This window comes from Engystomops pustulosus, chromosome 3 (assembly GCF_040894005.1).
Source record: "Engystomops pustulosus chromosome 3, aEngPut4.maternal, whole genome shotgun sequence".
NCBI classification, from domain to species: Eukaryota; Metazoa; Chordata; class Amphibia; order Anura; family Leptodactylidae; genus Engystomops; species Engystomops pustulosus.
In genome coordinates this window covers 70,668,604-70,695,430 of record NC_092413.1, presented here as the reverse complement: position 1 = coordinate 70,695,430, position 26,827 = coordinate 70,668,604, and the positions used below count along the sequence as shown (strand labels likewise).

General features: G+C 42.7%; 1 protein-coding gene across 6 annotated transcripts in view; it reads left to right on the top strand.

The window, feature by feature from the left end:
• Positions 1–26,827, top strand: part of WDR27 (WD repeat domain 27) — a 314,696-nt gene that overhangs the window by 217,642 nt on the left and 70,227 nt on the right. For 5 of the 6 annotated variants that reach the window (XR_011854091.1, XR_011854090.1, XR_011854089.1 and 2 more), the window contains exon 24: positions 14,293–14,391. The exons of the other annotated variant lie outside the window; for it this stretch is intronic. Coding sequence is in view for 1 of the 5 variants with exons in the window: in XM_072141007.1 (XP_071997108.1) it covers positions 14,293–14,391 (99 nt within the window). In the remaining 4 variants the exon portion in view is untranslated. The remainder of the gene's footprint in view (positions 1–14,292; positions 14,392–26,827) is intronic. 6 annotated transcript variants of the gene reach the window in all.

Sequence of the window (26,827 nt, the reverse complement as noted above, 5' to 3'; positions counted from 1 at the left end):
AGTGTCATCTCATCTGGCATAGTAGTGTGCTTTGATACTTGGCTAGAAAATAGCCATAGGAGAATACAAAGAGCTTACTTACGCATACAGTAGCGTTCTATATATTTGATTTCTGGTTGATCTGCTGGTGGCTGTACTTTCTGCAGTGCATGTACTAGCCAATTCTGAGCAATTTGTAGTGAGGCTTGCGACCGCTGTGTTCTGCGCTTAGTGACGCACATATCCATAGCAAAGACCGAAGTGGGAAAATTTAGTAGGGGTTGGATTTCAATTAGGCACTAACTCAGTGTCATCTCATCTGGCATAGTAGTGTGCTTTGATACTTGGCTAGAAAATAGCCATAGGAGAATACAAAGAGCTTACTTACGCATACAGTAGCGTTCTATATATTTGATTTCTGGTTGATCTGCTGGTGGCTGTACTTTCTGCAGTGCATGTACTAGCCAATTCTGAGCAATTTGTAGTGAGACTTGCGACCGCTGTGTTCTGCGCTTAGTGACGCACATATCCATAGCAAAGACCGAAGTGGGAAAATTTAGTAGGGGTTGGATTTCAATTAGGCACTAACTCAGTGTCATCTCATCTGGCATAGTAGTGTGCTTTGATACTTGGCTAGAAAATAGCCATAGGAGAATACAAAGAGCTTACTTACGCATACAGTAGCGTTCCATATATTTGATTTCTGGTTGATCTGCTGGTGGCTGTACTTTCTGCAGTGCATGTACTAGCCAATTCTGAGCAATTTGTAGTGAGACTTGCGACCGCTGTGTTCTGCGCTTAGTGACGCACATATCCATAGCAAAGACCGAAGTGGGAAAATTTAGTAGGGGTTGGATTTCAATTAGGCACTAACTCAGTGTCATCTCATCTGGCATAGTAGTGTGCTTTGATACTTGGCTAGAAAATAGCCATAGGAGAATACAAAGAGCTTACTTACGCATACAGTAGCGTTCTATATATTTGATTTCTGGTTGATCTGCTGGTGGCTGTACTTTCTGCAGTGCATGTACTAGCCAATTCTGAGCAATTTGTAGTGAGACTTGCGACCGCTGTGTTCTGCGCTTAGTGACGCACATATCCATAGCAAAGACCGAAGTGGGAAAATTTAGTAGGGGTTGGATTTCAATTAGGCACTAACTCAGTGTCATCTCATCTGGCATAGTAGTGTGCTTTGATACTTGGCTAGAAAATAGCCATAGGAGAATACAAAGAGCTTACTTACGCATACAGTAGCGTTCTATATATTTGATTTCTGGTTGATCTGCTGGTGGCTGTACTTTCTGCAGTGCATGTACTAGCCAATTCTGAGCAATTTGTAGTGAGAATTGCGACCGCTGTGTTCTGCGCTTAGTGACGCACATATCCATAGCAAAGACCGAAGTGGGAAAATTTAGTAGGGGTTGGATTTCAATTAGGCACTAACTCAGTGTCATCTCATCTGGCATAGTAGTGTGCTTTGATACTTGGCTAGAAAATAGCCATAGGAGAATACAAAGAGCTTACTTACGCATACAGTAGCGTTCTATATATTTGATTTCTGGTTGATCTGCTGGTGGCTGTACTTTCTGCAGTGCATGTACTAGCCAATTCTGAGCAATTTGTAGTGAGACTTGCGACCGCTGTGTTCTGCGCTTAGTGACGCACATATCCATAGCAAAGACCGAAGTGGGAAAATTTAGTAGGGGTTGGATTTCAATTAGGCACTAACTCAGTGTCATCTCATCTGGCATAGTAGTGTGCTTTGATACTTGGCTAGAAAATAGCCATAGGAGAATACAAAGAGCTTACTTACGCATACAGTAGCGTCCTATATATTTGATTTCTGGTTGATCTGCTGGTGGCTGTACTTTCTGCAGTGCATGTACTAGCCAATTCTGAGCAATTTGTAGTGAGACTTGCGACCGCTGTGTTCTGCGCTTAGTGACGCACATATCCATAGCAAAGACCGAAGTGGGAAAATTTAGTAGGGGTTGGATTTCAATTAGGCACTAACTCAGTGTCATCTCATCTGGCATAGTAGTGTGCTTTGATACTTGGCTAGAAAATAGCCATAGGAGAATACAAAGAGCTTACTTACGCATACAGTAGCGTTCTATATATTTGATTTCTGGTTGATCTGCTGGTGGCTGTACTTTCTGCAGTGCATGTACTAGCCAATTCTGAGCAATTTGTAGTGAGACTTGCGACCGCTGTGTTCTGCGCTTAGTGACGCACATATCCATAGCAAAGACCGAAGTGGGAAAATTTAGTAGGGGTTGGATTTCAATTAGGCACTAACTCAGTGTCATCTCATCTGGCATAGTAGTGTGCTTTGATACTTGGCTAGAAAATAGCCATAGCAATAGGATAGCATTGTTTGGTTTTAAAAACTCAAAAAAAAACAAAAAACGCAAAAAAAAAAAAAAAACACAAAAAAAAACAAAAAAAAGTAAAAAAAAAAATAAAGTTATAACTCTCATTTTAAAAATGTTTAACCCGAGGGCTAGGGGTAGAGGACGAGGGCGGGGACGTGGGCGTCCAACTACTGCAGGGGTCAGAGGCCGTGGTCCTGGGCGGGGTGAGACACCACCTGCTGATGAGGGAGCAGGGGAACGCCGCAGAGCTACACTCCCTAGGTTCATGTCTGAAGTTACTGGGACTCGTGGTAGAGCACTGTTGAGGCCAGAACAGTGCGAACAGGTGATGTCGTGGATTGCTGACAATGCTTCGAGCAATTTGTCCACCACCAGTCAGTCTTCCACGCAGTCCACCCATGTCACCGAAATCGCCACTCCTCCAGCTCCTGCACCTCAGCCTCCTCCCCCCCAGTCTGCCCCCTCCCAGGAAAATTTGGCATTTGAACCGGCATACTCTGAGGAACTGTTTTCTGGACCCTTCCCACAGTCACAAACCACTTGTCCGGTTGCTGCTGACCAATTTTCCGATGCCCAGGTTTTCCAACAGTCACAGTCTGTGGGTGATGATGACCTTCTTGACGTAGTGGAAGTGTGTAAAGAGGTGTCCGACGATGAGGAGACACGGTTGTCAGACAGTGGGGAAGTTGTTGTCAGGGCAGGAAGTCCGAGGGGGGAGCAGACTGAGGGATCGGAGGATGATGAGGTGACAGACCCAAGCTGGGTTGAGAGGCCGGGTGAACACAGTGCTTCTGAGACGGAGGAGAGTCCTCGACCAGAACAGGTTGGAAGAGGCAGTGGTGGGGCCAGACGGAGAGGCAGGGCCAGAGCTGGTGCATCAGCGCCAAATGTGTCAACTAGTGAAGCTCCCGTGGCGAGGGCTCCTGCGGCGAGGGCTAGATCTTCAGAAGTCTGGAGGTTCTTTAAGGAAACACCGGATGACCGACGGACTGTGGTGTGCAACATTTGCCAAACCAGGCTCAGCAGGGGTTCCACCACTACTAGCTTAACTACCACCAGTATGCGCAGGCATATGAATGCTAAACACCCCACTCAGTGGCAACAAGCCCGTTCACCTCCGGCCGTGCACACCACTGCTCCTTCCCCTGTGTCAGCTGCTAGTCAGCCCCCTGCCCAGGACCCTGCCACAAAAACCCCATCGTCGCCTCCACGATCCTCCACAGCATCCACCAGCGTTCAGCTCTCCATACCCCAGACGCTGGAGCGGAAACGCAAATATAGTGCAACCCACCCGCACGCCCAAGCCCTTAATGTGCACATCTCCAGATTGCTTAGCCTGGAGATGCTGCCCTATAGGCTAGTAGAGACCGAGGCCTTTCGCAACCTCATGGCGGCGGCCGCCCCTCGGTATTCGGTCCCCAGCCGCCACTACTTTTCCCGATGTGCCGTCCCAGCCCTGCACCAGCACGTGTCAGACAACATCATCCGTGCCCTGACCAACGCCGTTTCTGACAAGGTCCACCTGACCACGGACACGTGGACGAGTGCTGCCGGGCAGGGCCACTATATATCGCTGACGGCACATTGGGTTAACTTGGTGGAGGCTGGGACCGAGTCTGACACTGGGGCTGCTCATATACTGCCGACGCCGAGGATTGCGGGGCCTACCTCGGTCCAGGTGTTTCAGGCCTACTATGCCTCCTCCTCCTCCCACCCCTCCTCCACCTCCTCCTCCGAACTACCATCCGTGGGCACGGCGCCATCAGTCGGTAGCTCTAGGCACAGCAGCAGTGCCGTCGCTAAGCGACAGCAGGCGGTGCTCAAACTGCTGAGCCTAGGCGACAAAAGGCACACCGCCCAAGAGCTATTACAGGGCATCACGGCGCAGACTGATCTGTGGCTGGCACCGCTGAACCTCAAGCCGGGAATGGTTGTGTGTGACAACGGCCGTAACCTGGTGGCGGCTCTGCAACTCGGCAGACTGACACATGTGCCATGCCTGGCCCATGTGTTAAATCTGATAGTTCAGCGTTTCCTCAAGACATACCCCAATCTGTCTGATTTGCTCACGAAGGTGCGCCGCATCTGTGCGCATTTCAGGAAGTCCAGCCCAGATGCTGCCACTCTCAGGGCAGCGCAGCGCCGCCTCCAACTGCCCGCTCACCGACTGTTGTGCGACGTGCCCACGAGGTGGAATTCAACACTGACCATGTTATCCAGAGTTTACCAGCAGCGCAGAGCGATTGTAGACTGCCAGATGTCAACTTCCACCAGAACTGGTAGTCAGGTCAGTCAGCTTCCTCAAGTCTACAATGAGGAGTGGACGTGGATGTCTGATATCTGTCAGGTGCTGAGTAACTTTGAGGAGTCAACACAGATGGTCAGTGGCGATGCCGCCATCATCAGCCTCACCATCCCGCTGCTTGGCCTGTTGAAAAACTCTCTGGTCAGCATGAAGTCGGAAGCTTTGCGCTCGTCACAAGAGACAGGGGAAGAATATTCCCTTGTTGATAGCCAAAGCACCCTCAGGTCTGTTTCTCAGCGCATATCGGAGGAGGTGGAGGTGGAGGAGGATGAGGAGGAAGAGGAGGAGAATGTTGGTGAGACACAAGAGGGGACCATTGTTGAGTCCTTTACTGTTCAGCGTGTATGGGCAGAAGAAGAGGAGTTGGAGGAGTTGGAGGAGGAGGAAATGGACAGTCAGGCCAGTGAGGGGAGTGAATTCTTACGCGTTGGTACTCTGGCGCATATGGCAGATTTCATGCTAGGCTGCCTATCCCGTGACCCTCGCGTTCAAAGAATTTATTCCAGCACCGATTACTGGGTGTTCACTCTCCTGGACCCACGGTACAAGCAAAATCTTTCCACTCTCATCCCTGCAGAGGAAAGGAGTGTGAGAATGCATGAATACCAGCAGGCCCTGGTGCACAAGCTGAAACAGTATTTCCCTTCTGACAGCGCTAGCGGCAGAGTGCGTAGTTCTGCGGGACAAGTAGCGAGGGAGAGTAGGCGAGCAGGCAGCTTGTCCAGCACTGGCAAGGGTACGCTTTACAAGGCTTTTGCCAGCTTTATGTCACCCCAGCAAGACACTGTCACCTGTCCCCAGTCTCGGCAGAGTAGGGCTGATCTTTACAGAAAGATGGTGAGGGAGTACGTAGCTGACCATACCATCGTCCTAAATGATCACACAGCTCCCTACAACTACTGGGTTTCAAAGCTGGACATGTGGCACGAACTGGCGCTGTACGCCTTGGAGGTTCTTGCCTGCCCTGCCGCTAGCGTCTTGTCCGAGCGGGTTTTCAGTGCAGCTGGTGGCATCATCACCGATAAGCGTACACGCCTGTCGACTGACAGCGCTGACAGGCTGACGCTTATTAAAATGAATAAAGGCTGGATTTCTCAGAATTTCCAATCTCCACCAGGTGAAGGAAGCTCAACCTGAATAATTGATCCACTCCTCCTCCTCCTCATTTTCCTCCTTCTCCTCCTCTTTGTACAGTAAAGCAGAGGAAAATGGCTATTTTTTGACAGGGCCCACTGGCTCTTGCTATAGTACTTCATGCATTTAATTTTTCTGGAGGGCCACCTACCCGGTCCTCTGTTTGAAACAATTTTTGTGAGTGCCACATACAGGCACTCAATCTATTCCATTTTACTGCAGGGCCACCTACCTGCTCCTCTGGTTTGAAACATTTTTGGGACTGCCACATACAGGCACTCAATCTATTCCATTTTACTGGAGGGCCACCTACCTGCTCCTCTGGTTTGAAAAATTTTTGGGACTGCCACATACAGGCACTCAATCTATTCCATTTTACTGCAGGGCCACCTACCTGCTCCTCTGGTTTGAAACATTTTTGGGACTGCCACATACAGGCACTCAATCTTTTCCATTTTACTGGAGGGCCACCTACCTGCTCCTCTGGTTTGAAAAATGTTTGGGACTGCCACATACAGGCACTATCCAAATTAAATTGTCTCCATAGCAGCCTCCACACGTTGTCTCCATTGCTACCTCCAAAAGTCGTCCATATAGCTGCCTCCATACATCGTCCCTTTATCAAACGAGGTGTGTCAGGCAGAAATTTGGGTTGTTTTCATGGATTCCACATCAAAGTTGTTAACTTTGTCGCCACCCTGCTGTGTTATCCACAAAATATACTGGCAAACTTTTACCATTTAGGGATATTATTTCAGCGCTTCTTGCGCATCTGTTTACATTCCCCTCACCCGGCATATCCTAAACTTATAAGAACGCTACTACACTTGATCTTATACAAAAGGTTCTTAGAAGTGCTGTTTGGGGAGTAGCCTAGAGACAGGGGCTTGAATTGGCGAAAGCTCGCCTGGCAGCGGAGCGCCAGCTCCATGCGCATCATGCGCTTCTTGCGCATCTGTTTACATTCCCCTCACCCGGCATATCCTAAACTTATAAGAACGCTACTACACTTGATCTTATACAAAAGGTTCTTAGAAGTGCTGTTTGGGGAGTAGCCTAGAGACAGGGGCTTGAATTGGCGAAAGCTCGCCTGGCAGCGGAGCGCCAGCTCCATGCGCATCATGCGCTTCTTGCGCATCTGTTTACATTCCCCTCACCCGGCATATCCTAAACTTATAAGAACGCTACTACACTTGATCTTATACAAAAGGTTCTTAGAAGTGCTGTTTGGGGAGTAGCCTAGAGACAGGGGCTTGAATTGGCGAAAGCTCGCCTGGCAGCGGAGCGCCAGCTCCATGCGCATCATGCGCTTCTTGCGCATCTGTTTACATTCCCCTCACCCGCCATATCCCAAACTTATAAGAACGCTACTACACTTAACTTGGTGCAGGCTGGGACCGAGTCTGACCCTGGGGCTGGTCATATACTGCCGACGCAGAGAATTGCGGGGCCTACCTCGGTCCAGGTCTCAAAGGCCTACTATACCTCCTCCCACCCCTCCTCCACCTCCTCCTCCTCCGAATTACCATCCGTGGGCATGGCGCCATCAGTCGGTAGCTCTAGGCACAGCAGCAGTGCCGTCGCTAAGCGACAGCAGGCGGTGCTGAAACTGCTGAGCCTAGGCGATAAAAGGCACACCGCCCAAGAGCTATTACAGGGCATTCCACATCAAAGTTGTTAACTTTGTCGCCACCCTGCTGTGTAATCCACAAAATATACTTGCAAACTTTTACCATTTAGGGATATTATTTCAGCGCTTCTTGCGCATCTGTTTACATTCCCCTCACCCGCCATATCCTAAACTTATAAGAACGCTACTACACTTGATCTTATACAAAAGGTTCTTAGAAGTGCTGTTTGGGGAGTAGCCTAGAGACAGGGGCTTGGATTGGCAAAAGCTCGCCTGGCTGCAGAGCGCCAGCTCCATCCCAAGATCCAACTAACATAGTTGCAGCACCTTTAATCTACTACTAGTTCACTGCCTCCATAATAATAATAATAATAATCTTTATTTATATAGCGTCATCATATTCTGTAGCGCTTTACAAATCATAGGAAACAAATACAAATGTAATGTAACAGAGCACAACATTTGTATGGAACAACAGGAGTGAGGTCCCTGCTCGCCAGAGCTTACGGTTTATGAAGATGATGGGGTAACACGAGGTAAAAGAATATTTAATGGTCAAGCCATTCTTCTTAGGGAATAGAAAAAAATATAATAAATGGAATTGCTGTCGCTTGAACCACTCAGCCGTCATCTTATATACCAGGTCCAGGGTGAATGGGACTGCAGAGAAGTCTGGTGCCTGTTGGTTGCTGGATAACAGATGGGAGGACGACACAGGACGGGTTAGTAGAAGAGTTAAAACTTCATGCAGTTAATGAGTGTTATAGGCTTGCCTAAAGAAATGGGTTTTAAGAGCACGTTTGAAACTTTGGAGGTTAGGTATTAGTCTGATAGTCCAGGGCAGAGCATTCCATAGAATTGGTGCAGCTCTAGAGAAGTCTTGGAGACGCGAGTGGGAGGTCCGCACTAGGGTAGAGGTTAATCTAAGATCACTGGCGGATCTAAGAGCACGGGTTGGGCGATAGACTGAGATAAGAGAGGAGAGGTAGGGGGGTGCAGCATTATACAGAGCTTTATGGATGAGGGTTATTATTATTTTAAACTGTATTCGAAAGGAGACTGGCAGCCAGTGCAGCGACTGGCATGAACTGTAAGCATACATGGTCCCCTTATCAAACGAGCTGTGTCAGGCAGAATTTTGGGTTGTTTTCATGGCTTCCATGTTAACTTTGTCGCCACCCTGCTGTGTAATCCACAAAATATACTGGCAAACTTTTATCATGTACCGATATTATTTGAGCGCTTCTTGCTCACCTCCTTTGGTTCCTCTCTGACACCCATTGGTTTGAAGCCTGAGTCCAATTAGGGTATGTCGCCATGCCACTCTCTAGCCTGCTGCCGCTGCCTCTGCCTCTGCATGCCGTCCCCTATAGTGTCAGGGTCAATTATTGGATGTTTTACATGCTATCTAGCTTCATTCTGTCACTCTGTCATGGCCATGCTGTTGCCCATAATTTCGGCATAATGGTGCGATTAAGCAGCCTCAGAGGCATCCATGCATGCTGCCCCTGCTGTTTCCTGTCCATTTCCGTGGTGTTTCCATCCTTTTCTGAGGTTCCCAGGTGTTTGGCCAAGCTTCCCTGTGCAGAGCCTTGGTCCCCTTGAAAAATGCTCGAGTCTCCCATTGACTTCAATGGGGTTCGTTATTCGAGACGAGCACTCGAGCATCGGGAAAAGTTCGTCTCGAATAACGAGTACCCGAGCATTTTAGTGTTCGCTCATCTCTAATGATAATCCCATATATATGGACCAAAAAGGGTGCAGTATCCAAAATGGGATCACTTCTGGGGGATTTCTGTGATCTTCATTGCCAAATTTCTCTTCTAATGGTGGATAGGGTCTAGAATTGGTTGCAGCCTGAATTGTTGCCAGAAAAGCTAAAATGCGCTCCTTCCATTGTAGGCCCTGCCAATTGTCCAAAAAGCAGATAAAGGCCATGTTGAGTGCATTTTTCATCATGGAAGACACTAAAATATTAAATCTGGGAACCATTTTGGTCATTCTCTTTATTTTGAGCCAAAATAAACTGTCCCAAATGTGAGATATCGCTGAAAATAATGAAAATTTTTAATTTTCATATTTGCTTTGCATTAATTCTGAAAAAAATGGTAAGGTCTAAATACATGATAATCCAATATATATGGACCAAAAAGGGTGCAGTATCCAAAATGGGATCACTTCTGGGGGATTTCTGTGATCTTCATTGCCAAATTTCTCTTCTAATGGTGGATAGGGTCTAGAATTGGTTGCAGCCTGAATTGTTGCCAGAAAAGCTAAAATGCGCTCCTTCCATTGTAGGCCCTGCCAATTGTCCAAAAAGCAGATAATGGCCATGTTGAGTGCATTTTTCATCATGGAAGACACTATTAAATCTGGGAACCATTTTGGTCATTCTCTTTATTTTGAGCCAAAATAAACTGTCCCAAATGTGAGATATCGCTGAAAATAATGAAAATTTTTAATTTTCATATTTGCTTTGCATTAATTCTGAAAAAAATGGTAAGGTCTAAATACATGATAATCCCATATATATGGACCAAAAAGGGTGCAGTATCCAAAATGGGATCACTTCTGGGGGATTTCTGTGATCTTCATTGCCAAATTTCTCTTCTAATGGTGGATATGGTCTAGAATTGGTTGCAGTCTGAATTGTGGCCAGAAAAGCTGAAATGCGCTCCTTCCATTGTAGGCCCTGCCAATTGTCCAAAAAGCAGATAATGGCCATGTTGAGTGCATTTTTCATCATGGAAGACACTAAAATATTAAATCTGGGAACCATTTTGGTCTTTCTCTTTATTTTGAGCCAAAAAAAACTGTCCCAAATGTGAGATATCGCTGAAAATAATGAAAATTTTTAATTTCCATATTTGCTTTGCATTAATTCTGAAAAAAATGGTAAGGTCTAAATACATGATAATCCCATATATATAGACCAAAAAGGGTGCAGTATCCAAAATGGGATCACTTCTGGGGGATTTCTGTGATCTTCATTGCCAAATTTCTCTTCTAATGGTGGATAGGGTCTAGAATTGGTTGCAGCCTGAATTGTTGCCAGAAAAGCTAAAATGCGCTCCTTCCATTGTAGGCCCTGCCAATTGTCCAAAAAGCAGATAAAGGCCATGTTGAGTGCATTTTTCATCATGGAAGACACTAAAATATTAAATCTGGGAACCATTTTGGTCATTCTCTTTATTTTGAGCCAAAAAAAACTGTCCCAAATGTGAGATATCGCTGAAAATAATGAAAATTTTTAATTTTCATATTTGCTTTGCATTAATTCTGAAAAAAATGGTAAGGTCTAAATACATGATAATCCCATATATATGGACCAAAAAGGGTGCAGTATCCAAAATGGGATCACTTCTGGGGGATTTCTGTGATCTTCATTGCCAAATTTCTCTTCTAATGGTGGATAGGGTCTAGAATTGGTTGCAGCCTGAATTGTTGCCAGAAAAGCTAAAATGCGCTCCTTCCATTGTAGGCCCTGCCAATTGTCCAAAAAGCAGATGATGGCCATGTTGAGTGCATTTTTCGGCACAGAAGGAACAGTGAAATACAATTTGAAGACCATTTTCTCAGTTTCCTTTACTCCATGTGACATATTGTGATTAATTTTAGGAGAAAATTGCATTTTTAACCAAAAATTGCCAATTTTTGCAAGTTTTAAAAAGTAAGAATAAATCATATGAATTTAATTTTATCACTAAATGATAAATCAACATGTTACAAAAAAAGACCCCACCAGAATGACTTGGATATGTTAAAATGTTGCAGAGTTATTCCATAAAGTATCCACATACTCCAGATTTTCAAAATCTTGCAAGGTCCTTAAGGTGCAATCACCATGGGTCCTTAAGGGGTTAAAGACGGATTGTTCAGTGCAATTTTTCCTAACCCTCTTGTACTGGCTAAAGGGTATGTTGTCCTTCCATGTTTTAAAATGTGAGCTACCATAATTGAGGTAGCTATTGGTGTCTACCTTTTTAAAAAATGTTGATGTGGAGATGGAGCCGTTATTATAACATAGATTCAGATCTAAAAATGTAATGGATGTTGTTTTGTGTCCTGACGTAAAAGAAATCCCCCAGTCGTTATTGTTTAGATATTTCGAAAAAGATTCAGCTTCCGTTTGTGTACCTGTCCATATCAGGAACAGGTCATCTATGGATTAAATGGCTGAATTGATGTTGTGATTGTATATATTGGGCTTCAAAAACGCCCATGAATAAATTGGCATAGGCAGGTGCCAACCGTGTGCCCATGGCTGTGCCACATTTCTGATGATATGTTGTTGACCCATAGGTAAAGTAATTATTCTCCAATACTATTTTTAAAAATGTAACCAGTAGACCTCTGAAATTGTCTGTCAATGTGGGGTCATTGTGTAGATATTTTTTGATGCATTCTACACCACTTTTGTGTTCTATATTAGAATAGAGAGCACTGAGGGTCAGGAAGGAGTACAAAGTGGGTAGCGTAAGATTGCTTAGCTCACTTATTAGTTGGTCTGAATCTTTGAGAAAACTCGATTGTTTCGTAACATATGGTTGTAAGTATAGGTCAACGTATTGGGAAATGTTGCTTGTAATTGAACCAATACCTGATATAATAGGGCGACCGGGTGGTTTCTTCTCATCCTTATGGATTTTCGGAAGGAAATAAAAATAGGATGTGGTGGGGAATAGAATAAAAAGGAATCTGGATTCTTCTTTGGAAATGATTTTTTGTTTAACCGCTGTATCCAATATGTACTTTTTATGGTGGGTATGGGATTTATTTTGGTTTTGGTATAATAATGTGTATCTGATAGTATTCGTAATGATTCTTGTTCGTAGTATGAATATGGTAAGATAACAAGTCCCCCCATTTATTTGCTGGCCGGAGGACTATAGCTCTATTGTCCGCTAGATTCTTGAGGGCTCTAGTTTCCCTTCTACTGAGGTTACATTTGCTTCCTGTGTTCTTCATAGTCTCCTTTCCCTTTGCTTGGGCCAGGGATCTAAAATCCTTTTGTACTAGGTCATTAAACATTTTGATGTAATGACCTTGGTTATGTAAGGGTCAGAATTTCGACTTGTTGTGTATGAGGATCAGACGTTCGTTGTGATTTCTTGAGCTATTCCCGGTTGCATCACTAGACCCATCATTTCTAATTTCCAATTTTTCTTTTAATGTGAAGTTTTAATGTCTAGGAAAAGCTCAAAGTCATCTGGCGATCTGTTAGGACAGAAAGACAATCCTTTTGATAGTAGTGATATCTCATCGGATGTTAGCTCATAGTCGGTCAGATTGAAGATTTTTACTGTATTATTTTGTATGGGGGTTTGAGCCCTGACAATGGTATCAGCGGGCTTCTTTTTCTTGTGGCCCCCTCGTGTTCCACGTTTTGCTTTTTTCTTTTTCGTTGTGGGCGGATGGGTTGAAAAAAAGAATCAATCTTTTTGGTTTGTATTGGTTGCGGAGGTGTTGGGTCTATGTGGCCCTGTGTACTGATAAGGGGACTTGTGGGGAATTGATGATGGTGTTCTCAACCTCAGAGTATATTGTGCTTGTTATCTCGTTGTTCTCGTTGGATTGCGAGCATGGGTGTATGCTGATATTCTGAATGTCGTTTATGGCATAGGATTATTTTTTTTGAAACAATGACCTCACTTCCTGGTGTGTATTATAAAACCAAACAAATGCTTATTACTGTGCACATAGACCTGACGAAGCGCCCGGTGGTGGCGCGAAACGCATTGTCATTTTTATTCATCCGATTTTATCTGTATGTATTTTATCCTGATTATAATATTAAATTGAGTCACGATTGAGCTTTACGTATAGCCGTGATTCCTTGGGCTGCGCCAGAAGAAGTCCCTATTTTTTTATCTGGTATCCATTGAGGAAATTACACTCCACATCTTTTGGATCCACCTATGCATTTTCAGATAAGGGTTTCTGTATGGAATATTAATATCTGTTTTTCTATTGTATTAAACACTTATTTCATACAAAAATAGATAAATATTATTTAACCCCCCCTTACCGACGTGTGACTTATTAGCAAGTCACACATTGGCTGCATGGGCTAAGCACTCTCCATACATGCTGGGTGTTTACTGCATATTGCAGCAAACACCCACCGGTACCACCCGCAATCAGTCATAGCACCAATCACAGGTGTTGATGTCTGAGGTTTGAAAAATAGTAAGAACATTTTTAAAAAGTTAAAATAAATTTTAAAAAATCCTAAAAATTGAAATTGCAAGAAGATGGCAAAATGAAGATTTTATTGTATAGGAGGCTTTAATTTTTGTAAATGTATGAAAAAATATAAATTTGGTATCCCCATGATTGTACTGACTCAAAGAATAAAGGAGAGCTGTCATTTGGGGCTCACAGTGAAAGCTGTAAAATCCAAGCCCACAGGAAAACAACTCAAATGCATTTTTTCACCAATTTCACTGCATTTGTAATTTTGACCTCCTTTCCAGTACATGGCATGGAATATTAAATACAGCCACTGTGAATTTCAATTTGTAATGCAGAAATCAAGTTCTCGCACAGCTCTTTACATGAAAAAATTAAAAAGTTATAGATTCTTGAAGGTGGGGAGTCAAAATGGAAATGCAAAAACGAAAAATTGACAGGTTAATGTTGACACGTTAATGGGTTAAAAATCCCACTATGTGATTTTCTGGATATTTTTTTTTACATTGGCTCTGTTACCAATTACATACATCTCCATTCCTTGTAGGTGAGAAAATTAGCAAAATTGTCAATGTATCACTTGCTAATTTTTCCCCACTGTACAAATGATGTGCCAACCATGTTTTGCATTTTGAAATTATGTTTAGAACATCTTGTGTATTCTTATTTTATTTTAGGCATACATTTATGAAATGCGATCCAGCACATACCTGCATAAGCTTCCAGAACACTCAGAATCTGTCATCAATGTAGCATTCCATCCATCATCTCCACAGGTATCTTTAAGCTGATATTTAAAGTATTTTTATTTTTTTACTTCTTTTAATTGATTTTTAAAATGGTAAGATCTAACAGAAAGGTAAGATATGTATGACTCCTATTGCATGACTCCTTTGCATCAACTACTGTTTCTTTCACAAGCTTTACATTTACAGACATACTACCATAATATGTAGGTAATACATGTGAGTATATACTGTGACACGAATTTAAGAGGATGATTCTGTCAATCTTATTTAGGAATTATATGCTTTTCCAATATGGTGGAACTCCAACATGGTATGTAAACATGGAGGAATATACAGATCAGCCAAATGACTATAGTATACTTCTTTTGTTTAAGAAATTGCTCTTTAGGGATGATTTGTCATAGGGGGCATTTTGCAAGCACATTTAGAGAAGAGGCTGAACTTGTTGCCAATTTTGAGAAGCTGCCCAGCATTTGGGGGCCGCATGCGCACAGCGGAAGGGAGCGAGCCGGGAGAGGTAAGCTGTGTTGGTGACGCGCTGGCGGGTGCAGAGAAGCACGGGTGAGCCCGCGACCTGCGATATGGGTCGCGGGACCACCTGTGACAGCTATCTATATTGATTGTGGTGCCGAAGATGATAAAATTAGGCTTCTCCTTTCTTTACTCATTCAGCCCCTAGCAAAGTAATAAGGCTGGTTTTAAGTTGTGTTTATTCTATTTTTTTTTTTAAATTAATCATGTTTTTATTTTAAAAATTATTTTAAAAAATCCTACAATACTTAGCATGAAATGCAGCATACAAAGTTTTTAGGCTAGAAGTTGTAGTCATAAGCAATAGAATAGCCTTTTTACAACTTTTTGTACCATGTTAGCCATGGAGAGCAGCAGAAGAGTGGAACAATCAGGCATACCTTTTTGAGGCTGACTATATTTGATGGTGAGCTTCCGAAAATACTTGTTCTCTTCGTCAGGCATGAAACGGAAAATTCACAGCATTTTATACACACTAGGCAGTGATCATCAAAGGATATTAAAAAAAAACTTTAACACAACAAATTAATAAACACGGATACTTCTTATTTATGACAGGATGGCACACTGGGACCATGTGGGCTACTCCACAATTATGTTCCTTCTTGTCTGAGGTCCTCCATCCAGAACCTATCCCAAGGTTCCCAGGTTTTATTAAACAATGGAATCTGATTATTTAGGGAAACAGTCATAGATTCTAATACTGCAGATTTCTGTTCTCTTCCACAATTTTGATATTAAACTTCTCGCAGCAGTAACAATGTGTAAGCTTAACTTAGTAGCCCATAGGTCGGGGGGAGACATTCAGCAGATACAACAGGGGTGAAAGTAGAATGTCCACTGCAAGCACAAGTAGAGAAGAGGCCGAACTTGTTGCCAATAGGGCTGCATCTGAGGGCATGCCTAGAATATATGTTGTAGGGAACCTCTGGCTAAACTGCAGCACCAACACAAATCTGGAGTATCAGGGATAACCTTTGTAGGAGGGTGGACCTGTGGTAACAGTGTAACATCAACTTATACTTATTTTCCTTGTGTGTAGTAAACAAAGAGTTTTTGGCTGCCCTTTGCCAAATCAGCTTCCATGTCTACTGAGGTATAGGAGCCCCCACTATGCGTTCCCACTTAGCTATTTATGAATGTGAGATCTGTGAGTCAGGCCCGGGGTCCATATGTGATTGTTTGTTTCTTCACTCCAATTATACAATGTGGCTTTAGGTGTTCCATTATATCCTGCTGGAGAATGAGCGGCAAAGCTTCAGTCTTGGTAGTGTTTACTTTATACCCAGAATGATGGCCAAACTGTAGTAAGCATGCCTGTAAAGTGTTTTCCCGCCAATCGCCGCCATCTTGCCAAGGATCAGGGAGCGACTATCTGTCGCCATGACCCAAGGCTGTCTCGTTTTAACCCCTTCATCACAATGTGTAATGAATCAGCAGGAAAATCCCCATATACTGCCATACTGTAGTATGTCAGTATATGGTAGGCTCGATCAGACAACCTGGGGTTAAAGTACCTAGGGAGTCCTAAAAATAGTAGTATTGAAAACGTCATCAAAAGTCACAAAAGAATGAAAAAGTTATTAGCTTAAGCTTAGTTTCATTTGTTACACAGAAAATAAGTCATAACACAGCTCTGTACATGGAAAAATAAAAAAGTTATAGATTTTTGAAGGTGGGGTGTAAAAAATGAAGACGCAAAAACGAAAAAGGGCATCGGTGGGAAGAGGTTAAAGGCTGGGTTAAGGTGAGATGGATATTGTCAGCAATTTTGAATTCCTTGTCCCTCACTTTAACTCCATGTATGTTTGGGTCTGATTATTGATGCTAGAGGCTCAATGCAGAGTATAAACAGGAGAGGGGAAAGTGGACAGCCCTGTTGCAAACTATTTTTGGGTAATGAGCATTGAGGCCTTCAATGACCTCTGAAGGAAGGTCAAGAAGAGGGAACAAGATCTGAGAAAAGGAGCGCCTTTCTGTCCTCTTCCGCCAAAAACAAACCATCAGGCAGAGAGTTTAGCAAAATAACATGGAACCTTTTAGCTATTGTTATACAATTTTTACATAAGCGGGTCTATGTTTAGGAGAATTTAAGACTCCCAAGTTATATCATATTCAAGTTTTAAAGAAAAGACGGATGTCCACTATATTTTTCAAAAATGAAAATTACATCTTTATTAGTCACAAAGGTCGTTTTAAAAACATTTAAAAAGCACAACTAAGTGCTACACAAGCCCCACTAACCAAATAATGTATAAGTCCACGAGAGGTATGATAGAAATATAGCAACATAAATTACAAAAAAGTAATCATAGTATAGTCTTAAGCATAATCATAAATACCTCCGTATCTAAAGTGTCCAGCCTGGGGTTTGAAGGGGCAGGGAGCAGTCCCTATTAGTACCTTTTAGCTATTGCCCATGGGTCGTGGAGTACTTAACACCACAGATCACAGATGACATGTGGAGGTCTAGTGGTCCTTTCTCTCTCTCAGTGGCCTTGCTTGCAGGTATCTTTTGATTGGGTTAGCTAACAGGGCAGCTTCCTGTTTGTCTATCAGTTCCCTGTGATAAATTCCAGCAGTGATGGTAGATTAGGGGGTCTTGGAAGCAGAGCCAGAGGCGGCTTTTGCTGTATGAAGGGTGTAGCCCGGAGGTAGCCAGGAGAGTACTGGTTGGTGGGCGTGTGGAGCCGTAGTACAATGGGGCGTAGATTGGCAGCACCCACCATCTGTTCCCCTTTTGTTTTTTAGCTTTGGGGGCCAGGGTAGGAGCCCCTCTTTATTGTGGATTTGGCAATGGGATAACTGAGTAGGCCCTTTTATTGTATTATTGGAGTATTCTTAAAATATTTTTGTCCGGCAACTTGAATCCCCGTTATTATCGGCACAATAAGGTCTTATATTCGTTGAATGGGGTTCAGAATGGATTTGTCATGGAGTGTTGGCTGGCTTCACGCTACTGTCTGTAAGGCAATTCCCTAATATAATTACAGTAACTTCAAAAATTGTTTGTGGTTAAACATAATGGGATAATAGTTTAGTTTATCATTCCCAAAATAAATACTCCTGTGCACCAAAGGTAATTTTAGTGCTTAAGGCGAGTTCTCCCTTAATAAGTTGGAGTAAGCGAGATAATGTTAATACCAGACTGTTTATGAAGTAAAAATACAGAATCTCTTTCACTTACAGCAAAGTTGTCTGACACAAGTGGATTTATTTTCCAGACCCATGAATAGAATGCAGTATTCATGTCTTACACTTTTGTTCTTGTGGAACAAAACATTTGTTTTAACATCTTTTAACATTTGTTTTTCTTTTCATCTGGATGCTTCACTTAGTGTCAAAGAAGGTGCTCAAGTTATAACCCAGTTCTTCTGCTTCGGCCCCTCTCATGTGGTCTCAAAAATTCACATTCATTCGTTTTTACTGGTGGGAGGAGGCAGATTTAAGCTGAGCAGGGACCACTGCACTTTTCAACAAAGGAACAGTGCGGGGGAGTGGGGTTGATAAAGTTTTATTGTGCCTGTTCAAGATGGCAGGTCCCCTTTAAAGAGAACCTGTCAGGCAAATTAACCCCCAAAACTAAATATATTTTTATACACTGCCATTAAAAAGCATTGCCCCTATCCCTTCGTTGTCCCTCTACATGCCTGTAAACTTAAGCAATCAGGTACTAAAGCTGTGTGCAAATGACCTGAGAGATGTCCAATAAATCGTTATCATATTCAGCTGTCCACCTTATTCATGGGTTGGAGGCACAGTCACAGGCCCAGTGCTTGACTGACAGTCTGTATAAAGGTTGAGAGGTATAATGGTGTAATGGCTCCTATCTATATTTCCTGGTGCTGGCGCCCCCTGCAGCCTATATATGTGTATATGAGAGATACAACTGCTTCTGGATGCAGCCATTTTATAGCAGGACATGTCAGATACTTGTGTAGCTGTTGTCTGTGTCTCACACATGTGTATAGCAGAACATGTCAGGTATATGCCTAGCTGATGTCTGTGTCTCACACATGGGTATTAGGAGGGAGAGCATGTCAGCAGATAAAGCACAGACACTAGCAATGCTTTACTATACATTACACACAGACATGAGCAGGGCAGGAGAAGGCAGGGGTAACTGCGGTGACATCTACATAAGGGAGTGAGTACAAACATAAATGATCAAAAGAGTCTAGCCTCCAAAAAGGGTCCAATATTCCTACAGAAACCTCTCATGGGCATTTGCTGTGTGCTCCACATGAAAAAACTAATGGTGCGGTATCACCGCTTGTGCAGCTACCAGACAAAATCTTAAAATATATTTCTTTTGAGCACTTATGGACCCCGGAAGAATAGACAAAAGTGCAACCTCGGGGGAAGGACGTGCCTGTTTGTTCTGAGATCTGTTGGTATGCATCATATGTTTGGTCCCAAAACAGTTTAAGAGCCTCACAGGTCCACCATACATGCAGCATATTTCCCTTGTCCTATCCCGCATTGCCAACATAAATCTGATATGGAAGGGAAGGCCTTGTGCAGCACCGTCGGCACCCCATACCACCTGGACACCACCTTGTACCCCTTTTCCTGCACCGTACATGCCGAGGACATTTTATGCGTAAAGAGAATAAATCTCTCCCAATCCTCCTCCTCTATGGGGCCTCCAACTCCCTTTCCCAGCTCTTTACCTACGGGAGCTCAGAGATGTCTGCGCCACTGGAAAGAAGGGTGTAAATCTGTGAGATAGTGTGCCTTGGTGTGTCATCAAAGCAAAACATTTCCTCAAATGCCGTAAGGGATTTAGCATAAGCTGCGTCTGACCCTGCCCTAGACACAAAAGGGTGCAACTGAAAGTATTCAAACCACGAGGTGGCAGCAGTGTCACCTCTTTGGTGGAAGTCCACAAAAGATGGTAGAGGTGCTCCCTTGAGTATATCATACATTCATGGGTCTTCCAGGAGACTCCACCCCAGAAACAACAGTCCGGTCATGTCCGGGGGAAAGCCCGGATCACGGAAAATCGGTGTGAGGGGGAAAGGATACATGATCTCCATAGGCATAGAGCATCTTTCAAGAAGATTGGCTAAGGGCCGATGTGAGTGCCCAACTCAGAGGATAGCCATGGTAAAAGCCGTAGGAGAACTGGGGAGTGAATGGTATCTCTAGTATAGTAGGCGTAGCAAAAATCGCAGCCTGGTGGTACAACTTTAAAGGGGTATTCTCATCTGGGCACTCACATTCAGTTTCATTAATCTGCCAGATGTAAACATTTCTTCAATTAGATGTTATTAAAAAAATGTTCCTGTGTGAAGATAATTTCTCATAAATGTAGCCATGTTGCCCCTTAGAAACGAGATGGCTTCCTCAGATACGGCCACCTCTGCTGGAGGGATTGCACAAAGAAACAAAAGGTTATTGTATATAAAATGTCCGGGAGTTACTACATGTCGCACGGCCGTCCTGTGGTAATGATTGCTGAATCCTGGTGGTCCGGCAGGACTCAATAGCGCAAGTCTGGCCACCGCTGCCAGAGTATGACGTGGTCGTATCCGAGCAAGCTATGTTTCTAAGGGACAACATGACTACATTTATGAGAAATTATCTTCACACAGGAACATTTTTTTAATAAACATCCAATTGAAGAAATGTTTACAGATGGCAAATTAATTTAATTAAATGTAAATGCCCAGATGGGAATACCCCTTTAGGTCTGACAGTCCCGCCCCTCCCACCGATTTTGGTCTGATTAATATTTTCCATCTGACTCTGGGAAACAGGGTCACCCAAATAAATTGGAGCATAGCACTGCATAAGGACCGGAAAAAACTTGCCGGGTGGAAAATCGGTACACCTTGGAAAACATACAGAAAGTAGGGAAGGATGTCCATTTTCATTAATCCTGTCAAACCTTGATAGTTTTTTCTTGTTAAACTAAATTAACAGAATAAGTTGTAGAATAACTGTGTATACAGGCAGTTCCTGGTTTACAAAGATAGGTTCTAAAGGTTTGTTCTTATGCTTAATTTGTAGGTAAGTCGAAACAGGTAGGTTTTGTAGTTCTCCGGACAAATTTTTTTTTGACCCTGTGACTATTCAGGTCCAGAACTTTATGGGCACTTCTTGCATTATGTTTCTATATAATGCAGGGAATCCCATCCAGTGAACCGTGTGCAGCCCGTGGGATTGTGCCACCATGCGGCACATTTACACGGGCTGCACATGTTTGTATGCAAGAACCCTGAGGCTGCTTTCATACAAACTAATTTAAAATAATTTTGTGTGTTTTATTGGTATAATGTGTGTAGGAGACATAGCATTGTATCAGTGCTAAGGTTACTGCAGTTCACTAGAAAGCATTCTGGTACTCAGATTAATGCTTAATTGTTTTTTCCATTCCCTGCAGCCTTGCCATTTTTCTCTGCAATGCTTAAAAGGGAAGTATTAACAGTTTGCTGTAACTGCTTCACTCAGTACAATATTTAAATGTGGTTCGAAAGATATGAATGGCATTTTTATAATAAAAAGTAGTGTATTATATAAATGTGCCCATTTTCTATTGTTGCTTAGAAGCCTCATTGTCTTAAGGATCGATGTTGTGAAACAACAATACAGCATACAGTATAATAGCATTTTTATCTTTTTCCTAGTAAAGCAGCATATGATCCTAGTAGATACTGGCAGCAAAATGGACTGTACCCTTAATTTGCAGTCTCCACTTGCTGAAAAAAATGTTATTATAAACTGCTGTTCACATAAAATTAGAATCAAAAACACATTTCCAAGATGTTCACAATAGGACATATTTTCCACTTTTTTTTCCGCTTGAAAGAATGTTTAGAACAAATGAACATTTGATTAAATTATACAGTCAAAATGATTTTCATTACCAGGCAGACGAAACCACACAGAGGTAAAGCCAGATTCCAGCTCACATTGTCTGTTCCTTCTTTTAAAATAATTTTGTCATTTCAATATGTTTATGCTTTGCTATAAAGAATTAAGTGGTAGCCTACTATAGTATGGTGTTGAGGAGGATGTAAACAGCTGTGGATACATGTTTTGGGTCGTTTTTCACTACCATGGGTAGTGGTACATGATACAAAACATGATACATGTTTTGGGTCGTTTTTCACTACCATGTTACTGTATTACTTTGTGAAAAATCTTAGATACAGCTTAGGGATTGTTTCTAATTGTAGAGACACAATGGTGAAGGGAGACTTATAATTCTGCAATTCACCATGGGACAATTATGAAAATTAGTCCAAACCTGATACACAAATGACACCAAAGTATAGACATCACTGTTTCTGGATGGTAGAAGGTTGTTGAGGAAAGTCAGTGCATCAGATAAAGGACTTTGAAAGTAATTATCAATACCGTGTGCTTGTTTGAAATGATACTTATAATGTATTTTATTTACTTTTTGAAATGAATAACGGCTACAAAATGAGTAAAAATAAAATGATGTTTCTGTAACAAGCCTTACTGGTATGTGGCTACCAAGGGTGATGTAAAAAATGTTTCCTGCAATCCAAACCAAGTCTTTACTTCCAATTCTAATAATTTTACTGCTGTTAGAAATTCAGCAAACCTTCTATGTGTGGGTACTTAAAGGCCTTACTATGCTAAAGAACTTCTATTCTGGTTAATTCTTTTTGACATCCACTTAATATGGATCTCTGGAGGCAGGACATCTAGCATGGCCAAGTTTTACTGAGGCTCTGGCGCTGACAAGGGGAATCCCTGTTACACTGACCCCTTGCAGGCTCCTGTTGCCCCAGAAATCATCACTGGAGGCTCTGCAAGGTCTAGCAAGCCTGCTGTTTTGGCAGTCCAGGCACTGCTGTATGCCCCCCTGCTTTTTGCTTTCCGCCTCCCTGCTGCCTGAACCATGTGCAAATACATTTTCCAGGACAAGGGACAAGAAAAAAACATGCCTCTTTTGCCACCTTGTAGGGCTGCCCCTTACCATCAAGCATGACTATCGGAAGCCTAATGACATGTAGTGGGATTAAAACTAAACCAATATATCTGTTCCAGAATATCTGTGTCTTTTTATTACAGTGTAGTGAACTGGTTTACCTGGTTAGAGTGAGAGACTATTAACTAGCGTCAGGAAGTATGAGTTCTACTTGCAGAGACTGTGCCAATTAAGGTTTCCTTGCAGGCATATGGAAACTTATAGCCATTGATGCTCCACGAGATGTCTCTGGGAAATATGCAGATACGTTTTTCAGGATGGCAAAAGGAAAACCACGCCTCTTTTTCTACCTTGTTGGGCAGGTCATTCAAGCATGACCTTCAGTAAGCCTAATGACATGTTTTGGGATTAAACTAAAACAGTATATCTATTCCAGAATTCCCAACTGTAAATGACACTGTTTCAACGTGGTTGTGTAAATGTAGCAAAACATGCATTGTTTACTTTGCTCCATCATTGCAAACTTATTTGCATATTTTCCAGAATTCCCCAGTGGAGCATCAATGGCAATAAGTCTCCAAGGCAGCCTTAATTGGCAAAGTTTCCATATGGAGAACTCTTGCTCTCTGACCCTGCTCAGATACAAAAAGAACTTTTGACACAGTGGGGCACATTTACTTACCTGGTCCAGTCGCGATCCAGCGGTGCGTTCTCCGACGCTGATTCGGGTTCTGCTGGGATTCACTAAGGTCCGTGCACCGATATTCACCAGGTGTCGCTGCTGCGCCGAGGTCCGCCGAAGTTCACCTGCTTTTTTCTGGTGTATGTGAGTGCTTGATCTTGCGACACAAATGGCTTTTTAAATTCTGCGGTTTTTCCGAATCCTTCGGGTTGTCCGGTGGCCACGCCCCCGATTTCTGTCGCGCGATTGCGCCAAAAATCGATCGCGTGCGCCACAATCCCGTGAAATACAGCGCAAAGCGGAAATATTCGGGAAAAACCCGACTGATTCGCGGCTGCGGACCCTTAGTAAATGTGCCCCATTGAGTAGTTACTGCATTGACCTGCAAAGGAATTGCTTCTAGGGTAGAAAAGTCCTAATCTATGCCTCTGTAAAGCATTAGGGAACTAAACATCACAGAACTAGAGATAATCAAAGTTTCTAAATGTAATATTTGTGAACATTTGGGCTTCAGCACCATGCTACCTGTAGACTACAGCAGAAGATGTGCTGCTTATTGTAATTTTGTACTTTGCTATTTGTCCTGCACTATTCTGAAAAATGCCTTATTTCACACCTGGCTGTTTTAATTTATTCCCACAACACCCGTCTGTCTCCTTCGGACTCTTTTTTGGACTGCAGATTGTTAAGCTAGCTGTGATGGACAGATGCCTTTACCACTCAGATTCCTCACCTTCTAGCCTAGTTAGTCTCGATATCAAGGGTTCGGCCCAGTCACTCTCTAGACTAATATATCACAACTCAATTGTCTACCTGATTCCCTGTGTATGCTTTAGGTTTTCTCTAGAGCTTGGTAGTGTTTGCTTTACTTCCATATTTTTGATCTTCTGACCCTTGCATACCTTATGGATACCTTATCCTCTTGGTACTGACCCTCATACTTTTGAGCTGGTTTTGTCCTGTTTTGTTTGTTTTAACTTTAGCACAGTGAGGGAACATTGACCAGTTGTCAACTACCGTATAGGGACAGCTGGGTTGGGTCTGGCTTTAGAGTTCTTCTTTCCTTTTCCATCTTTGACGTCACTAAACACCAGTATTACACTAAACAAACTTTATTTAGTCTGGAGAAAAGAAGGATATGATTAACTCTATATAAATATGTAAATGTTTCTTAAAAACCCATTGCTATAAATTATTTGCTCTTCAGAAAAAAAATAGGGGTGCTACTTGTGGTTAGAAAAATTCAGTTTTGTCTAAGCTTTAAAGTTTGACTTTCTGTCTAAACTGTAAAATTAGGAAAGATGCTCCCACAGTATTTAGTGTCCTGTAGGTCACATTGAAGGTGGAACTACAGTAAATCTAAAATGATCATGGTCTCATTTTTCACATAACTCTAATTTAACGGGTGTGAACATTTTTGCATTTACTGTGCAATGGCCATACTTTACCTTTTTTCAACTTATTAACTACGTAACTTTGTGACACACAGGAACGTAACTAGGAGAGGCAGGGCTCCATAGCATGCTTCTGATTGGGGCCCCTTCCCACTTAAAAATACTTACACAGATTTATGCATTCATGAGCACCCATATAGAGCATATACACACACATACAGTGCCATATACAGACATACAGCATATACACACACACACGTACAGTATATTCACACACCATACACATAAAGCATATACACATCATAAATATAGCATATATATATATATATATATAAAACATATACTGTACATACTCGAGTATAAACCGACCCAAGCATGAGCCAGAGCCCCTAATTTTACCACCAAAAACTGGGAAAACCTATTGACTCGAAAATATAAGCCATGGGTGGGAAATGCATTGGTCACAGCCTCCCAGTATATAGCCAGCAAGTCCCCTGTAGTTTACAGCCAGCCAGCCCCCATTAGTTTACAGCCATCCCCCTGTAGTATACAGTCAACCCCCTCTAGTATACAGCCACCCACCTGTGGTATACTGCCAGCCAGCCCCCTTTAGTAGTCAGACAGTCAGCCAGCCCCATTAGTAGCCAGCCAGCCCTCTTTAGTAACCAGCCCTCTTTAGTATACAGCCAGTCTCCAGTTTGCCTAGTACTTAAAAAAAATAACCTTATATACTCACCTTAGGGCGGTCCCGATGCTCGGCACAGCTCCCCAATGCTCCCATCCCCGCGGCTCCTCTTTTCTCTTCTCCCTGATGTAACAGCCGGCAGAGGCACGGCCATGCGCTCTGCCGGCCGGCTTTACCAGCTGTTACAGCAGCCAGAAGAAAGAACAGGAGCCGCGGTGACTGGGGCATCGCGGAGAACACAGAAGTGGACCCACCGAGCATCGGGACCTCTCGAAGATGAGTATGCAAGTTTTTTTTTTTTATTGACTCGTGTATAAGCTCAGTTTTTTCAGCAAGTTTTTTTTTTTGTGCAGTAAAACTCGGCTTATATACAAGTATATGCGGTACATGTTATATACATATTATGCTGTAAAATGTGCAGCATGTTATGTATAAAATGGTGCACATCCTTCATTCTTCAGTGTGTCGGGTCGGAAGACGGGGCCCCCAGACACCGCGGGCCCCATAGCAGCTGTTATGGCTGCTACCACTGTAGTTACGTCCCTGGTGATACATAAATGGGTCCATAAGGCCCAGATCAGTACCACTGTTAGTGTAAAATAATAATTCTGGTAGCAGAACTATTTTTGCCAGTGTGAATAACAAATCATAACGAATTTAAATGGATAGTAAGTAAAAAGAAACGTTTTTCGGTGTATGGGATTTTTTCATAATGACTTAGATTAACAGATACTAGTGTAAGCTAAGCCTTACAGGTTTGTCACTAGAAATATGGAGATTGCTTGTTGATCTGATGAATCATTTCTATTGCTGTATTTGGAGTTTAGAAGGAATTTTTCCCCTAAAATGAGGAAAAATGGCTTCAAAGCATCTCATGGGGTTTCACCTTTCTCTGGCTTAGGATTGTAGGATAGTAGGTTGAAGTGAATGGTTAAGTTTAACACATGAAAGGGGTATTCCTCTACAGTATGTGCATACCAATATCCAGGATATGCAGTTCTTCCTTATTTTTATTTATCAGTAATGACTAGCTAGTACACTACAGTTTTCTTTGTTGTAATTGGATAATTATTATGAATATTCTATCAATCGTTATTATGTTTTATATGAAATATATTAAGATAGGAACATACATTAAGAAAACTATTTGAAGTTATTAAACTTTTTTTGCTGTGGTTAAATGTAAATTACAGTAGAAAAGTGGGGTTCCCAACAATCACTTTTTTTTCTTGAATCATTTTGTGTTCTTTATGCATTTTTCA